This window comes from Eubalaena glacialis, chromosome 9, assembly GCF_028564815.1.
Source record: "Eubalaena glacialis isolate mEubGla1 chromosome 9, mEubGla1.1.hap2.+ XY, whole genome shotgun sequence".
Lineage (NCBI taxonomy): Eukaryota > Metazoa > Chordata > Mammalia > Artiodactyla > Balaenidae > Eubalaena > Eubalaena glacialis.
Window position 1 is genome coordinate 117,489,282 of NC_083724.1, and position 15,321 is coordinate 117,504,602.

Sequence of the window (15,321 nt, forward strand, 5' to 3'; positions counted from 1 at the left end):
TTATTAAAGTACTTTAAAAATCATCTTTTACAGTACTGTCACTATGTTGCTGGGCTGGTGGGAATTGGCCTTTCTCGTCTGTTCTCGGCCTCAGAGTTAGAAGATCCCTTAATTGGTGAAGACACAGAGCTTGCCAACTCTATGGGCCTGTTTCTGCAGAAAACAAACATCATCCGTGATTATCTGGAAGACCAGCAAGAAGGAAGAGAGTTTTGGCCTCAAGAGGTAATAGGTTCGGGGGATTTGGGGAGAAATAATTTTGAATGCTCTCTGACAACAAAACATTAAACCCTTTTGGTTGCAAGTGACAGAAACACAAATCAAGCTCCCTTAGACAGCATAGGAGACGGTGTAGACTAGGTTAGGATTTAGATTGCTTCAGGGGGACGGGCTGCATCCAGGGATTCAGACTATGTAATAAGGCTCTGTCCCCTTTCCTCTTGGACAGGCTTTGTCCACTGGGGGGTATAACGTCCCATGACTCCCTCATAGGCTTGGTTCCTATGCCCGTCCCTTAATCAGTTAGTAGCCAGAGCGTTGAGCACTCAGCCTAGACCTGGAGTATGTCTGCGCACACGTGTGGATGGATTTCCCCCAGGAAAGAAGGACTCGGTGGCAAGAAGGGGCACCAGATGGGCACCCACTACAGATGTTCATTATCAGAGACAAGAGTGGATCTTTGACTTAATTTAAAATGGACAGGGAAAGGAAGGGCTTTGACATTGATTTTTTTTTTTTAATTAATTAATTAATTTATTTATTTATTTTTGGCTGTGTTGGGTCTTCGTTTCTGTGCGAGGGCTTTCTCTAGTTGCGGCAAGCGGGGGCCACTCTTCATCGCGGTGCGAGGGCCTCTCACTATCGCGGCCTCTCTCGTTGCGGAGCACAGGCTCCAGATGCACAGGCTCAGTAGTTGGTGGCTCACGGGCCCAGTTGCTCCGTGGCATGTGGGATCTTCCCAGACCAGGGCTCGAACCCGTGTCCCCTGCATTGGCAGGCAGATTCTCAACCACTGCGCCACCAGGGAAGCCCCTGACATTGATTTTATTCAGAAGGAAAGCTAGGAAATCTTATGACTATCTCCTGATTTTACTCCAGCATTTACCTTTTGTTTTAATCCATAAAATGATATCCTAGGGACTTCCCCGGTGACGCAGTGGTTAGGAATCCGCCTGCCAGTGCAGGGGACACGGGTTCGAGCCCTGGTCTGGGAAGATCCCACATGCTGCGGAGCAACTAAGCCCGTGTGCCACAACTACTGAGCCTGCGCTCTAGAGCCCGCGAGCCACAACTACTGAGCCTGCGCTCTAGAGCCCGTGCTCCTCAACAAGAGAAGCCACCGCAATGAGAAGCCCATGCACCGCAACCAAGAGTAGCCCCTGCTCGCTGCAACTAGAGAAAGCCCATGCTTTCTCAATGAAGACCCAATGCAGCCAAAAATAAATAAATAAATTTATTTATTTATTAAAAAAAAAAATGGTTTCCTAGAACCAAGTGCTTTTAAGGTGAAAAAAGGCAGGTGAGAAGGTGGAAAAAAATATTTGGAGTTTATACTGCAGATAAAGAGTTAGTATTCCTAATGTTAAAAGAACTGCCAAAAGTTAAGTAAAAGACCAACTGCACAGAAAAAATGGGTAAAGGGATAAGAACAGGTAGTTCACAGAAAGAAAGATGCAAATGATCCTTAAACATCTGGGAAGGTGATCAACCTTACTCCTGATAGGTGAAATTCACATTACACCTCCCTTGACCTCAGACATCACAGGTTTTCAAGCCTCCCAGGTGACTGTGGTGTGCAGCGAGGTCGAGACACAGCTCTTGACAACCCCTCCTTTGACACCAAGGCTCAGAGAAGGGAAGGGGCTTGTCTCAGGACTCCCAGAAGGGAAGCTTCTGTCTCCTGGGTCGCAGCCCGGTGCCTGTCCAGGAAACCACACCGCCTTTCACACGAGACTCTGCATCCCTGCACGTGCTTCACTCCCCACTCTGCTATAAGATAGAATAGTTTATACCACCAGGCAGTGGTGTGAATAAAATGAGAAAAACTTCTAGCACAGAGTGCTTAGTAAATGTCAGTTCAAGCAGCTTAACAACAACAAAAAACGATCCTGAGATACCATTTCCTGCATCAGATTGGCAAAATGTTGGAAGTTTGATAAGCCGTAAGCCATGCTGGGGAAATGGGTGCTCCCATGTGGGGGGTGAGCCTAAGCTTGGCCAGTGACAGCTGTGGGAGGTTACTGACCACAGCCATTGTTTGTAATAGTTACAGTTTATAAACGACTCAGATGTCCGTCCGTACAGGACGGAGTGAATGAACTATGGTCTGTCCACGCAGTGGAGCACCAAAAGAGCGATCCTGCTGTGGAGTGAGCTCCAGGTTATATTACTAAGTGAAAAAAGCCAGGTGCCTAACAGTATGTGTAGTTCAAATGGAAGGATAAACCAGAAAGGAATAAAGTTTTCAGTAATTATGTTGTGAATAATAATATTAATATTGAAACTATTATAGAAACTTTACAGCATAAAGAAAATAGATAATTTTGTTCATATCATTAGGAAGCAAGATTTTCAGTCTAAAATAAAAGTTGAAAAGATAGAAAACACTGAAGTTAAGCAAAAACGACAGAGATCCTAAACTGGATTGGAAATATCAGTATGAACTCATGATATCGTTTCTCTTAGAAAATTCTAGCTCCATCTACTAAGAGTTGTATTGTAGAAAGAGGTTCAAGTGGCTCCTGAGTCCCCTTGATGGGACCCTAATAGTCTTTGATGGCTGCCTTGCCATTTGGTATGTCAAGATGTTCCAAGCTCATTTTGTACATTTTTTGACTGGGATTTGGACTCACCTAGCTCTTCAAGAAGCCTAAGCTTTGTGTTAATGGGAAGTGGTGCCTCCAGACCACACTTGGGCACTCGGGGTGGTCATTGCTCTCGGAGTAGTCGTTGTATATATTTAGTTTTAAATCTAAAATATTTACCTTGTAGTTTATATTGATATTTCCAGTTCAAACTCAGGACCGTTACATAGTCTTTTCTACATTACATCTCTACCTCTTCCTCCTCCACAGTCGTATTTCTCAAGGAAAATAGATGATAGAATTAGTATATCCCATAATGACTCATTTGCTTTTTTCCCACATTACAGATGTAATTACACGTTACCGCAGTCTCTGAATAGTGACTCTAGTGCTACTACTACCAAGTATGACTACTGAACACAGTTGAAAATATGTTTCGCATATGCTAGCTAATTCCCTAGTTTTATATTGTATTTATATCTAAATTGTCAGATCAGATAGCCATTAAGACTGGACTTCCCTGGTGGCGCAGTGGTTAAGAATCTGCCTGCCAATGCAGGGGACACGGGTTTGAGCCCTGGTCCGGGAAGATCCCACATGCCGCGGAGCAACTAAGCCCGTGCACCACAACTACTGAGCCTGCGCTCTAGAGCCCGAGAGCCACAACTACTGAGCCCACGTGCCACAACTACTGAAGCCTCCATGCCTAGAGCCTGTGCTCCACAACAAGAGAAGCCACCGCAATGAGAAGCCCACACACCGCAACGAAGAGTAGCCTCACTCACTGCAACTAGAGAAAGTTGTGGCTCGCGGGCTCTAGAGCGCAGGCTCAGTAGTTGTGGCGCACGGGCTTAGTTGCTCTGTGGCATGTGGGAATCTTCTCAGACCAGGGCTTGAACCCATGTCCCCTGCATTGGCACGTGGATTCTTAACCACTGCACCACCAGGGAAGTCCATTAATATTTATGAATTTTGAAGAAAAAAAAAGAACAATACTTCCTTATGTTTATACATATTGGTAATAGTTTGTCCTTTATGCTTCAAGGTCACTTTTTCTGGATATAAAGTTTTTAGCTCAGATTTTCGAGTTTCTTAAATGTGTTACTCCATGTTCTCCTGCTTTAAGACTGGCTGTTGAAAATCTAATGATAACTTACTTTTCTTTTCCATATATGTTATGGGTTCTTTTTCTTCTCCTTGGTGGTCACTGCCTAGATCCATTATCAGCGGAGATGCTAAATAGTGCTATCTTAATTCTGTCATCCTTTCTGCATTTATTAGCTGGAATTTTGGATTTTGCAAAACTGTGATGGTGGCAGCATCATAGTGTTTGGATTTTCCCAGATTCTCACAAAAAAAAAAAAAAGATGAAAAAACTCAACCAAAAAACTGAAACAGTTGTACCCAAAACAATGGATAGCATGTCCAGAAGCACAAGTGACAAAGCATCCCCAGGAACTCCAAAACACTAATGGGTGCAGACAAAACACCAGCTCCGAAAACAAAACCTGCAAAACCTGTGCAGGACAAAGCCAAGGTGGCTACAGGGTGTCTCAGACCTGAGAGCAGGAGTGGATGGTGGGATGGACCCATTTGAGAAGAGCAGGTGAAACAGGAATGGGTGTTCCTTCTCTGGCTGTGGGCGAGTCCACGGGAGCCATGGGAAAGCCTGGAGGAGCTGGAGTGCATTGGCCCCCTTGAACTGGACGTGGACACAGACCAGTCAGGATTCTCTTCCAGGATTGGGCCCACATTGAGGGGTGAAATAAAAACTGAGCAGCGAGACCTGTGTGACATCAACCAGATGCAACATTTGAATCTTGTTTAGGTACTTACTGGAAGAAACCAAGTGGAAAAAAAATTAGACAGTGGGATAATATGACTGCTAATTGGATAATTTGTATTAAATATTTATCATTAACTTTTAGTTGTGATAAGATATATGTACAAGAAAGGTTCCTAGTCTTTTAGATATTAATAATGAAGTATTTGTGGATAAAATGATATATTAGGGCTTTAATTTAAAATAATTTTGGGGCTGGGGCCGCATAGCTGGAACAAGATTGGCCAAGTGTCAGTAACTGTTGAAGCTGGTGGATGGATACGTAGGCGCTCGTTAACGTTTTTCTCCAGGTTCTGCAGGACGATCTAGTACCAGCAATCTGAGTGGGTTTAGGTGCAAATTAAGAATGGATAACAAATGTGACTTTCCATAGAATCTCTTAGTCCTTTTAGGCCTAGTCATATATTTTGGGGAGTGTATAAAGTTACACTAAGCGTTATTATTTAGGAAGCTTAAGAATACCCAAGGATAAAAGTAAATTATTTGCTAGCTTCAGAGAATCCTCTAAATACTATTAAAGATCATCAAACCAATTCTATTGTTGGGGTTGAGGCTGTTATTTCATTTTCAGGTCACTAAGGTCAAGGAGGTAATGTTCTTACAGTAGAGACTCAGCTCATTTCCCCAGATACGCTTGTTCAGCAGTGTTCTTATCAGAACTGGGAATGTAATGTTAATCATTAATTATTTTGAGGCCTTGGCCGTCTTGAGAATGTTTAATGTTTAGCTTGCAGTGCTGTTGTAGCTGATTTTGTTATAGCTGGTTATTTTTTCAGGAATAGACCAATGCCTTGCAAATAACAGGAGGGCTCTTTGGCCTGAGGTCATCAAAGTATTGCTCAGTACATGCTGCACTAATTGTCCCAAAGGGACACTTGCCCAAATACTTAACTTACTCTTGATTATGATTAGATCTTGATTGTAGTCATAATAGACAGTGCATAGAGGTTAAAACGGACTTGGTCTTGGTGAAAGATGAGGCAGCAGCTAAGAAAGGCTTTGTATATCATAGTTCTTACACACAAAGATCCTTTCATGTGACTTGTACACTGTTCCCCTGGGCATGTGCTGACTTGTCTTTCGATCTTCTTATCTGCCTAGGCTTGGAGCAAGTATGTGAACAAGCTGGGTGACTTTGCCAAGCCAGAGAACATGGACTTGGCCGTGCAGTGCCTGAATGAGCTCATAGCCAGCACGCTGCACCACATCCCTGACGTCATCACTTACCTTTCACGACTTAGAAACCAGAGCATATTCAACTTCTGTGCTATTCCACAGGTGTGGATCGGGGAGGCCGAGGGGTCGGGGTGGTGTGCTGGGGATGGCATGCCTAGAATGTGTGTGCTGTTTTGGTCTGTGTATTCAGGAATGTGGTTCCTTAAAAAAATGACTCTAGTGTATTTTCTTCTGCCAGGGGCAGGCACGTTCACAACACCTCCCCTCTGCCCCATGGCCATCACACTCAGGTCAACCTTGAGGTTAAGCCTGCTTCTTTCCAGAACCTTCTAGAACCCTTTTTTTCCTAAACGAGTTAGTTTGATGCTTATCCTCACAGTTAAATCTAGGGCTTCGAGTCAGATTTATGAGGAGTGCTGGGTGAAACACAGGTGAAGCTGTTACTAAAAAGTCTTATTTAAGCACCTAATTTTGGCTGTCCTTTTCCCAGATCTTGGGATAACAGAACCTGATCCTGTGGACCTAGGAGCTTACACTTTTTAAATGCCTTTACCAGTTATTTCCGTTTTTAACTCAAATAAAATGAAGAAAGTTATAAGATTTAACTGATTTGGAAACTTGGTTTCGTCTTGTTCTAATGACCAATCTGACCAGTTGATGGAACTAAACTCTTTATGCCAGACTTATGTTTCCATCTGTCCTAGAAATAATTTACCTTTGAGCATCGGAAACTACACGGCCCCCTTTCTTTTGTCCCCTGCCACCCCCATACTACTTTTTTTTTTTAATGTGTAATGATTATGTTCATTGTAGGAAAAATAGGGAGAAAAAACAAAATAGAAAAAACTTTCCAGATATTTTTTTGGAATATCTATTTTTCAGATCTAATAACCCATTGCCCCAGCATGGAAAATGTTACATTGGCTTATGTTTGTTTTTTCCAAATAAAAAGGAAATATCGTGACTAAACTATAGAATTATTCAAGACTGCAAAGGGCACTTGATTCTGTGTTTTGCTGAGAAAGGGAAACGTGGGAAAGGGAGAAGTCTTGACATGCTTTGTTTATGGGTATTTTCTCTTGGTTAGTTGCATCTTAGCCCTTTGGCACTTTCTCCCGAAGGTTCTCTTCCCTTCTCATGATGATCGCTTACAGTGCAATTTCTCACTTCGTTTCATGAAATGAGATGAATTAGTGTTTTCTCTCTCTCTCATTATCTGTAGGTCATGGCCATTGCCACTTTGGCTGCCTGTTATAATAATCAGCAGGTATTCAAAGGGGTGGTGAAGATACGAAAAGGGCAAGCAGTCACCCTGATGATGGATGCCACCAACATGCCAGCTGTAAAAGCTATAATACACCAGTACATGGAAGAGGTGGGCTTTCATTTAATAATATCACTCTTTAAACGTTTCGTATTTGGATATTAGATGATCTAACAACTCACAGTGTTACGGCCTTGGTGTTGGACGGGTTGGTGTCCTTTATTTGGAAGAATAGGCACCGAGAGCCGACTGTTGGGCGCTGCCCGGTACCCTGGTCAGAGGGGACAGAGGAAGCCAGGCCTTAGGATGGCGCTCCCAGGAGAATCGCATTTTCTGAGCTGGAAGATGAAGTTAGAGGCCAGCCAGGCTTCTTGTCTCATGGCTGAGGCGTGTGAAGCCGAGGCTCTGGCTGCTGACGCAGCGTCTGACTGAGTGGATCCGGGACCCCAGGCCGCACTCCCGACACCCGGTCCAGTACTTTCCACTATGGCAGGCACCTCAATTGAGAAACCATCGTGGGGAATTTAGCAAAGGAAAACCATCAAGCTGCAACTATTTCTAAATTTTCTAATGCAGATCTCATTTCAGATGCCCAGACCATCCTGTAAAACAGAACGTACTTGTTCTAGTCAGATCTCCAACTCTGGAGGGTGTAATACATGACTCGGTTCAAAAGAACTTTTTCTTAGAGGCTAGAACCCTACTCGCCAGGCCCTGGAGCAGGGCTTCTCAAGTGGAGGTGACTTGGCTTCCCCCTCCCCTGGGGGACACTTGGCAATGTGTGGAGACATTTTTGGTTGTCACGCTGGGGTGTGAGTGGCTCCTGCCATCTGGTGCGTAGACACCCGAGATCCTTAAGTTGGTTCTTACTGAAGATTGAAATCCTGCAGAAGTAGATGAAAACACAGGATCCCCCTCCCACGGGTCACTGCTGCCCCTGGTTTTCTGATGCCTCCAGACCCCGGGTTATGCTTTGACAGGGACGAGATTTGTAACAGCAGTTTCACCTAAACAGAATTCTACAGAACAAACTCTTCCCTCTGATTTCCATCGCATATTGCACCTTCTCCTTGTATTTCCTCCCTGTCTTGCACCTGCCAAGTTTTGCACCTCAGCATTTCCGCCCGAGGCACCTATAGAAGGTGTAAGAGAAAAATCAGATTTTTAAAAAATCCTAAACTTCTTTTACTGACTAGATGACTATGTTCAGCCATTGACCAAAACACTGCTACTGACGAGACTCGGGAAATTGGGGTTCACTGTTTAGCCAGCACTTATTTGAGGCGTACTCTGTGCTTGGCATAGCAGCCAAATAGGTGGATGTCAAGGAAGTTTGAGGCCCTAACCCCATGGCTGGGGCCAGAGTTTGGACCCAGGTCTGGCTGACTTCAGAGCCTACACTGTTCACCACGATTCTAAGGGCTTGAATTACCCTTTCTAAACTGAATAGTGCCTTTTTTAGGCACTGTTTCTCCATTTTATGTAAATTAGAAACATTCTGTATGGTTTGTAGTTCAGAGCATATTTTAGTTTTGCAGTTTTATTCTGATCACTGATTTTAGAAAACGATGTTTTAAAAACTGTGGTAGGCAGTTCCATTACTATATTAAACTTCAGACTTTATTAGGTATTTTCCTTAACTACTGGAATTAAATCCTAGTTGTGATTCACAGTTTGATTTAGGGCAGGGCTGGGCAGACTACAGTTGTGATTCACAGTTTGATTTAGGGCAGGGCTGGCTGACCCCCTGATTCTGTAAATGCCTTTTTATTAGGACATAGCCATGCCCATTTGTTTCCGTATTGTCCGTGGCTTCTCAGGGCTCTACAGCAGCAGAGCTGAGTGGCTGTAACAGGGGGGCCCACTAAGCTGAAAATACTTTCTTGGACCTTTAAGGAAAAGTTTGCTGACCTCTGATCTAGGGCATGAATTATTTTTGTTTAAAATTACTCTAGGGACTTCCCTGGTGGTCCAGTGGTTAAGACTCCACGGTCCCAATCCAGGGGCCCCGGGTTCGATCCCTGGTCAGGGAACTAGATCCCACACGCATGCCGCAACCAAAAGATCCTGCATGCCGCAACGAAGATCCCACACGTGGCAACGAAGATCCCACACGCCGCAACTAAGACCCGGCGCAGCCGAATAAATAAATGAATTTATTTTTTTTAAGTCTATAAAGCTACTCTAGTGAAACTCAGGGTATTTTGGAGGAAATACTAATAAGTTGATTTGACTCAAAAAACTGAAAATTTCTAAGTCTCAAGTAATAGAAAGTGATAATGGTTTTAATATCAGCCTTAAGGACATTTTTTTTTTTTTTTGGCTGCATTGGGTCTTCGTTGCTGCACGTGGGCTTTCTCTAGTTGCGGTGAGTGGGGGCTACTCTTCGTTGCAGTGCGCGGGCTTCTCATTGTGGTGGCTTCTCTTGTTGCGGAGCACAGGCTTCAGTAGTTGTGGCACGCGGGCTCAGTAGTTGTGGTTCTCGGGCTCTAGAGCGCAGGCTCAGTAGTTGTGGCGCACGGGCTTAGTTGCTTCGTGGCATGTGGGATCTTCCTGGACCAGGGCTCGAACCCGTGTCCCTTGCATTGGCAGGTGGATTCTTAACCACTGCGCCACCAGGGGAGCCCAAGGACATTTTGTCAATACAATTACAAATGAAGACTTTTTGTATGAAGTCCCTAGGTTGTCAGGCATTTTGCTGGTGGCCAGAGGTTAACTCTACTCCTGTGTCTCCTCACTGAGCACGTCTGTCCTTCGCAGTAAGACGGGAAGACATTTACCCCTCAGGTCCCTGGTTGTAGCAGTAACGCACCTGCAGGGGACTTCAGAGTTCTCCTCTTGCAACTCTAAGGTGTAAAGGACGAGGTGGAGCGAAGCCCGGATCCTCTGAGCAGGGGAGCTGCTCCTCAGGCCCTCATCCTCTGGCGCAGCCTCAGCTGGAAACCAGTCTGGCTACCTGGCAGCTGGTGAGAAGCTCAACCAGCTATTCCGGGACAGAAACAAATGCTCAGGCAAACAGCCAGAAACTTTTGATTTCCTTCTCTGCCAAAGATGATTCCTTGGCAAGGGCCAACTTTTTCAAGCGGGTGGAGCTTCCCGTTTGGCTGTGGTCGGTCTAGAGCGGCGCTGTACTCTCAGTCCCTGTGGGTCCTTGTGACTCAGAGTGTGGTCCTCCGCCCGGCTTCTGCGTCCCCTGCCGGCGTGTGAGCGTTTCAGTCCTTGAGTCAGAATGTGCCCATAGCAGGATGCCCAGGTGGCGCCTGTGAACACAGTTTGAAGAGCACGGCTCTAGCTCCCCACCTCGTTCTCAGCCAACTGTGCATTTAACCCTGTGAGCAAGTACGGAATTGGATGCTGTGAATTTGGGTTTGGATGCTGTGAACTCAGGATTGGATGCTGTGAACTTGGGATTGGATGTCTGAACTCGCTGCACTTTTGTCTGTGTCCTGACCCCCGTCTAAGCACTCTTTCCCTCCTGCCCTCTTGCCTGAGCTCCTCCGCCTTTCTCCCCCGCCCCTGCCTCTCGGTGTATATCTGCGCTCAGGTCAGTCCGTGCAGACAGCGGGCACATCCTAACTCCTCCTGGGCTTCAGCTCTCTCTGCCTCCCCGCTCCCTCTCCTTTCCTTCACAGCTAAGCTTCTTGAAAGGGCAGGTGTTCTTCTTCTTTTTTTTTTTAATATTTATTTATTTATTTAATTGCTTGCGTTGGGTCTTAGTTGCGGCAGGTGGGCTCCTTAATTGGGCTCAAGGGCCCCTTAGTTGTGGCATGCGAACTCTTAGTTGTGGCATGCACGTGGGATCTAGTTCCCGGACCAGGTACTGAACCCAGGCCCCCTGCATTGGGAGCGTGGAGTCTTAACCACTGCACCACCAGGGAAGTCCCAGGGCAGGTGTTCTTAATGGTATTGATTCCCTTTTTTTTTTCTCAGCCTACTTCATTGTAATTTTTGTTTCCTACCTTTGTCATTAGAACTTTTCTTACCGAAATGATTTGATGACCCCCCCTAGCGTACAAATCTCGTGAGCACTCTCTTTACTCTTCACAGATCCCACTGTAGCATGTGACACTGTGGGTCTCTCTCCTTGAAGCCCTTTCCTTTTTTGGCTTCTGTGACACTTGACCCCAGTTCAGTCTCTTAACCCCTCTGCCCGCTCCTTTGTCTTCTGGCTCCTGGTGCTGGTGTTTGCTGGGGTTCGTTCTTTTTTTTTTTTTTTTAAATTTTATTTATTTATTTATTTATTTATGGCTGTGTTGGGTCTTCGTTTCTGTGCGAGGGCTTTCTCTAGTTGCGGCAAGTGGGGGCCGCTCTTCATCGCGGTGCACGGGCCTCTCACTGTCGCGGCCTCTCTTGTTGCGGAGCACAGGCTCCAGACGCGCAGGCTCAGCAATTGTGGCTCACGGGCCTAGTCGCTCCGCAGCATGTGGGATCTTCCCAGACCAGGGCTCGAACCCGTGTCCCCTGCATTGGCAGGCAGACTCTCAACCACTGCGCCACCAGGGAAGCCCCTGGGGTTCGTTCTTGATTTTCGTGTTTTCTCACCACGTAAGGGCTCTCCGGCTGCCTCATCTGCTGCCGTGGCTTCCTTCTTCCCCCACCACGTGCTCTTCACGCTTGACCTGATGGCTCCAGCTCAGGCCTTGGTCATTAACTTCTTTTTGTTGTCTGATGACATTACCTTTCACCTAATCGTGGAATCCAGGTAATCTGGAGGCTGTTGCATGCCGTCCTCTGTTCTCCCTAACCCACCTCCGGGATCTCCACGTCCTGGCTGTTCTGGTTATGCTTTCATACTTGTCACAATTTTGTGCGCTTTGCCCTCTGACCGAGCACTTCTGGAACTTTACCTACAAAAAATAACCAGAAAATGTGCAGCAATGCTTATTGGAGCATCTTGTCCTCATGCGTCGTTGGGAGTGAATTGATTAAATTGTAGTACATTCATACTATGCAGCTTGTGTTTAAAAAAAGAATGACATTATTTTGTGGGTTCTAGCATTAAAAAATGTCCATAAAAAATTGTGTGAGTGAAGGAAGTCAAATTATAGAACAATATGTTTGTAACCTAATTTTTAAATAAAATTGTGTGTATAATTTGATATGGATAATATAGAATCATATATAGTTGTACATTATATATAATCATATATAGTACGTATAATATATAATACATCTTTATGACGTTTTGTGTTTGTATAGAGGCTTATATGGGCGTAGCAAGAGGTATAAAAGGAACTACACCGGTATATCATTATTACATTAATATATGTATTAATATGTGACGGTTTGTACGTTTATATGTATAGGCTTATAAGGACAAAGTGAGGGGGAATAATGTAAGGGAATTTTGATTTTTTTTTTTTAATTAATTAATTTATTTATTTATGGCTGTGTTGGGTCTTCGTTTCTGTGCGAGGGCTTTCTCTAGTTGCGGCAAGTGGGGGCCACTCTTCATCGCGGTGCGCGGGCCTCTCACTATTGCGGCCTCTCGTTGCGGAGCACAGGCTCCAGACGCGCAGGCTCAGTAATTGTGGCTCATGGGCCTAGTCGCTCCGCGGCATGTGGGATCTTCCCAGACCAGGGCTCGAACCCGTGTCCCCTGCATTGGCAGGCAGATTCTCAACCACTGCGCCACCAGGGAAGCCCTGATTTCTTTATTTTTGTTTTGCCTATTTTTATAAGCATAATTCCATCATCTAAAATTTTTGAGAAGAAATTATAGTTTCATCCCCATGTGGTCTTCTCTCTGTAGCTGTGCTTCATAGCATCGTGTTAGATGTTAGATGTCATTGGCGTATTCCTGTCAGCGTGTTCTTTTATTTCCTCGCTATATTAAATTGTAGCTGTGCTTTTTAGGGTGAGGGGGGCAAGAATATAAGAGAACGTTTGTGGGAAAAACATACCCATTGTGTAATGGAAAATTGAAGATAATTTTATAAATGCCTGCTCCGTCCTCTTCATCCACTTTGCCTCCGTCTGGGCTCAGGTCCCTGTCGCTTCCCTCCTTAGTGACCTCTGGGTCGGTTGGTTTGAGGCAGGAAACGTTGATCGAGGGCCTGCTGTGTGCTGGGCAGAGGGCTGGGCTGGAGATGGAAAGGCAAGGAAGCCGCGGTGCCTTCAGGCCTTTGGTCTATTTAGGGAGACGCGCAGATGGTGGCCCGGCGTGGGCGACGGGGGGAGTATATACCTGAGGGGGCCCTCGGCCCGACCTGGGCATGCGGGCTGGGTGCCGTAGAAGACAGCTGCCTAGGCCGAGACTTGGGTGGAGGTGGGACTCCGCCCGGCGACGGCACGTGGGAGGAGCGTTCCTGGGGGCAGCGGGAACGGTGTGAGCGGGGAGGGAACGGGAGAGGCAGCGTCGCACATGGAAGACGATCACAGGCAGCTGTTACTGGCGTGCGCGGGGGGCCTGGGCAGGGCCAGGGGCATGCTCGGGAGCTCAGGCCTCGCCTGGCCGAGGGTAGGGAGCCCCCGAGGCTGCCACGCAGAGGGGCTTGTAGGTCTCTTTGGTGACGGCGTGGTGGGGCAGATGAGTAGATTTTAGGGTTCAAGCACAGAGGCAGGAGCTCGATTTGGAGGCTGGTAAAGCTCCAATGGGAGGGCCTAACCTAAGCAGGAGCAGCGTTTGCAGGCATGGGGAGGAGGCCTGGGTTCAGCAGGGATTCTGGAGCTTTGGGAGGGGAGGGTGTGCGGGGACGGGGCGACTCACGGGGGCCCTGCTTTGTTCTCGCCTGCCGCGCACACCTCCGAGTCCATCTCGGTCTCCCGAGTGCCCATGCCCGGTCTGTGCAGTGTGTTTCCCTCCTCCGTGTGGCTCTGCTGTAGCCTCAGCAAGCAACGTGGACGTCACTGGCTCTGCGAGGTTCTGAGGGTGGGGCTCTCGGGGGCCACCCTGCTGCTCCGGGATGGCCCGTGGGATCACACAGGCCCCGCTGACATCCTGCCTTATTAGTGGAGTGACTTTGGGTTATTACTTCTGTGTTCTCTGAGCCTCAGTTTTTCTCATTGGTAAAATGGGCATAAAATGCCTAGCTGTTTCAGGTTGTAGTAAGAAGTGAACACAGATGTTTATAAAGTTCCCAGGACTTACTATTTTCTTCTCTTCCTTCCACAGATTTATCACAGAATCCCCAACTCCGACCCATGTTCTGCTAAAACAAGGCAGATCATCTCCACGATCAGGACACAGAATCTTCCCAACTGTCAGCTCATCTCTCGGAGCCACTACTCACCCATTTCCCTGTCGTTTGTCATGCTCCTGGTGGCCCTGAGCTGGCAGTATCTGAGCGCCCTGTCCCAGGTCACAGAGGGCTGTGTTCAGACCGGAGAGCACTGACTGGGCTTGGGCGGGAGACTGGACACCCTGGGAAATGGACTGACCTTCTCTTCAGGGATGGATGTGGGCTTCCCCCCTTTTTCCCTCCTGCTTCAATCCCTCAAAGAACTCTGTGGGCCTGGACCTTTAGAAACTGTGACATGTGGTGAAGATAAGATTAAAGGGAAAGGACACTTCAGCCTCGGCCACCTGTGTTCACCTGTGCCCACCTGGGTGGGGTGACTGAGGGCTGAGCGTCCACTGCTGTGGGTCACAGTCAGGGCTGCATCCGGGCCTGCAGAGAGATCATACTTAGTGTGAATACGGGCTAGAATTATAATTGAATGTATTTAATTTGAAGCAACCTTTGAATACCTATCCTAGTAGAAAGTGAAGTGCATTTTCTTTCTGTTCTGTTCCTGTTTTTCTCATCCTTTTGTTTTCTTCAGTGGACTTGAATGTAGTAGATGCAAATGTTTAGAGTTCTATGAATATTCCCATGTTTCCTAAGGATGCAGACTGTCTTCTGCACGTGAAGGCTAGGAAGTAAGTTCTGGGTGGGGTTAGCATTATTTCCTCATTTAAAGGGAGTTTAGGTTTCAGGATTGCCTTTGGCCCCATTGTAGCAGGTTGGTTTCCAGTTAAGGCTGACGTTTCTGAGATTTTTATAATAAAGAACTGAATTACTCGGCATTTGTCAAGGGCAGTTCACTTGAAGCCTGATGAGCGTGGCAGGTGCGGAACTCCAGGCTGGAGTTGCTGGTTGAGGGACGGTGGCCACTGCTGCCACCGGGAAGCAGGGACCTGGCCTCCCCACCCCGCGCTGTGCCTGCCGGGAAGGGAGCAAGGCCATCACCTCCGCCAGCCTGCTCTACTTCTAGCTAATTCTCTTAGCTGCATTCAGAAATTTTATTGCATT

The 15,321-nt window shown here is 46.6% G+C and overlaps 1 protein-coding gene across 4 annotated transcripts in view; it reads left to right on the forward strand.

The window, feature by feature from the left end:
- The window catches only part of FDFT1 (farnesyl-diphosphate farnesyltransferase 1), a 35,937-nt gene extending 21,336 nt beyond the window's left edge, over positions 1–14,601 (forward strand). For all 4 annotated transcript variants that reach the window (XM_061200763.1, XM_061200765.1, XM_061200764.1 and 1 more), the window contains 4 exons: positions 34–225; positions 5,749–5,925; positions 7,046–7,198; positions 14,202–14,601. In XM_061200763.1, the coding sequence (XP_061056746.1) occupies positions 34–225; positions 5,749–5,925; positions 7,046–7,198; positions 14,202–14,423 (744 nt within the window). In that variant the 3' untranslated portion in view covers positions 14,424–14,601. The remainder of the gene's footprint in view (positions 1–33; positions 226–5,748; positions 5,926–7,045; positions 7,199–14,201) is intronic.
- The last annotated feature ends 720 nt before the right edge of the window (positions 14,602–15,321 follow it).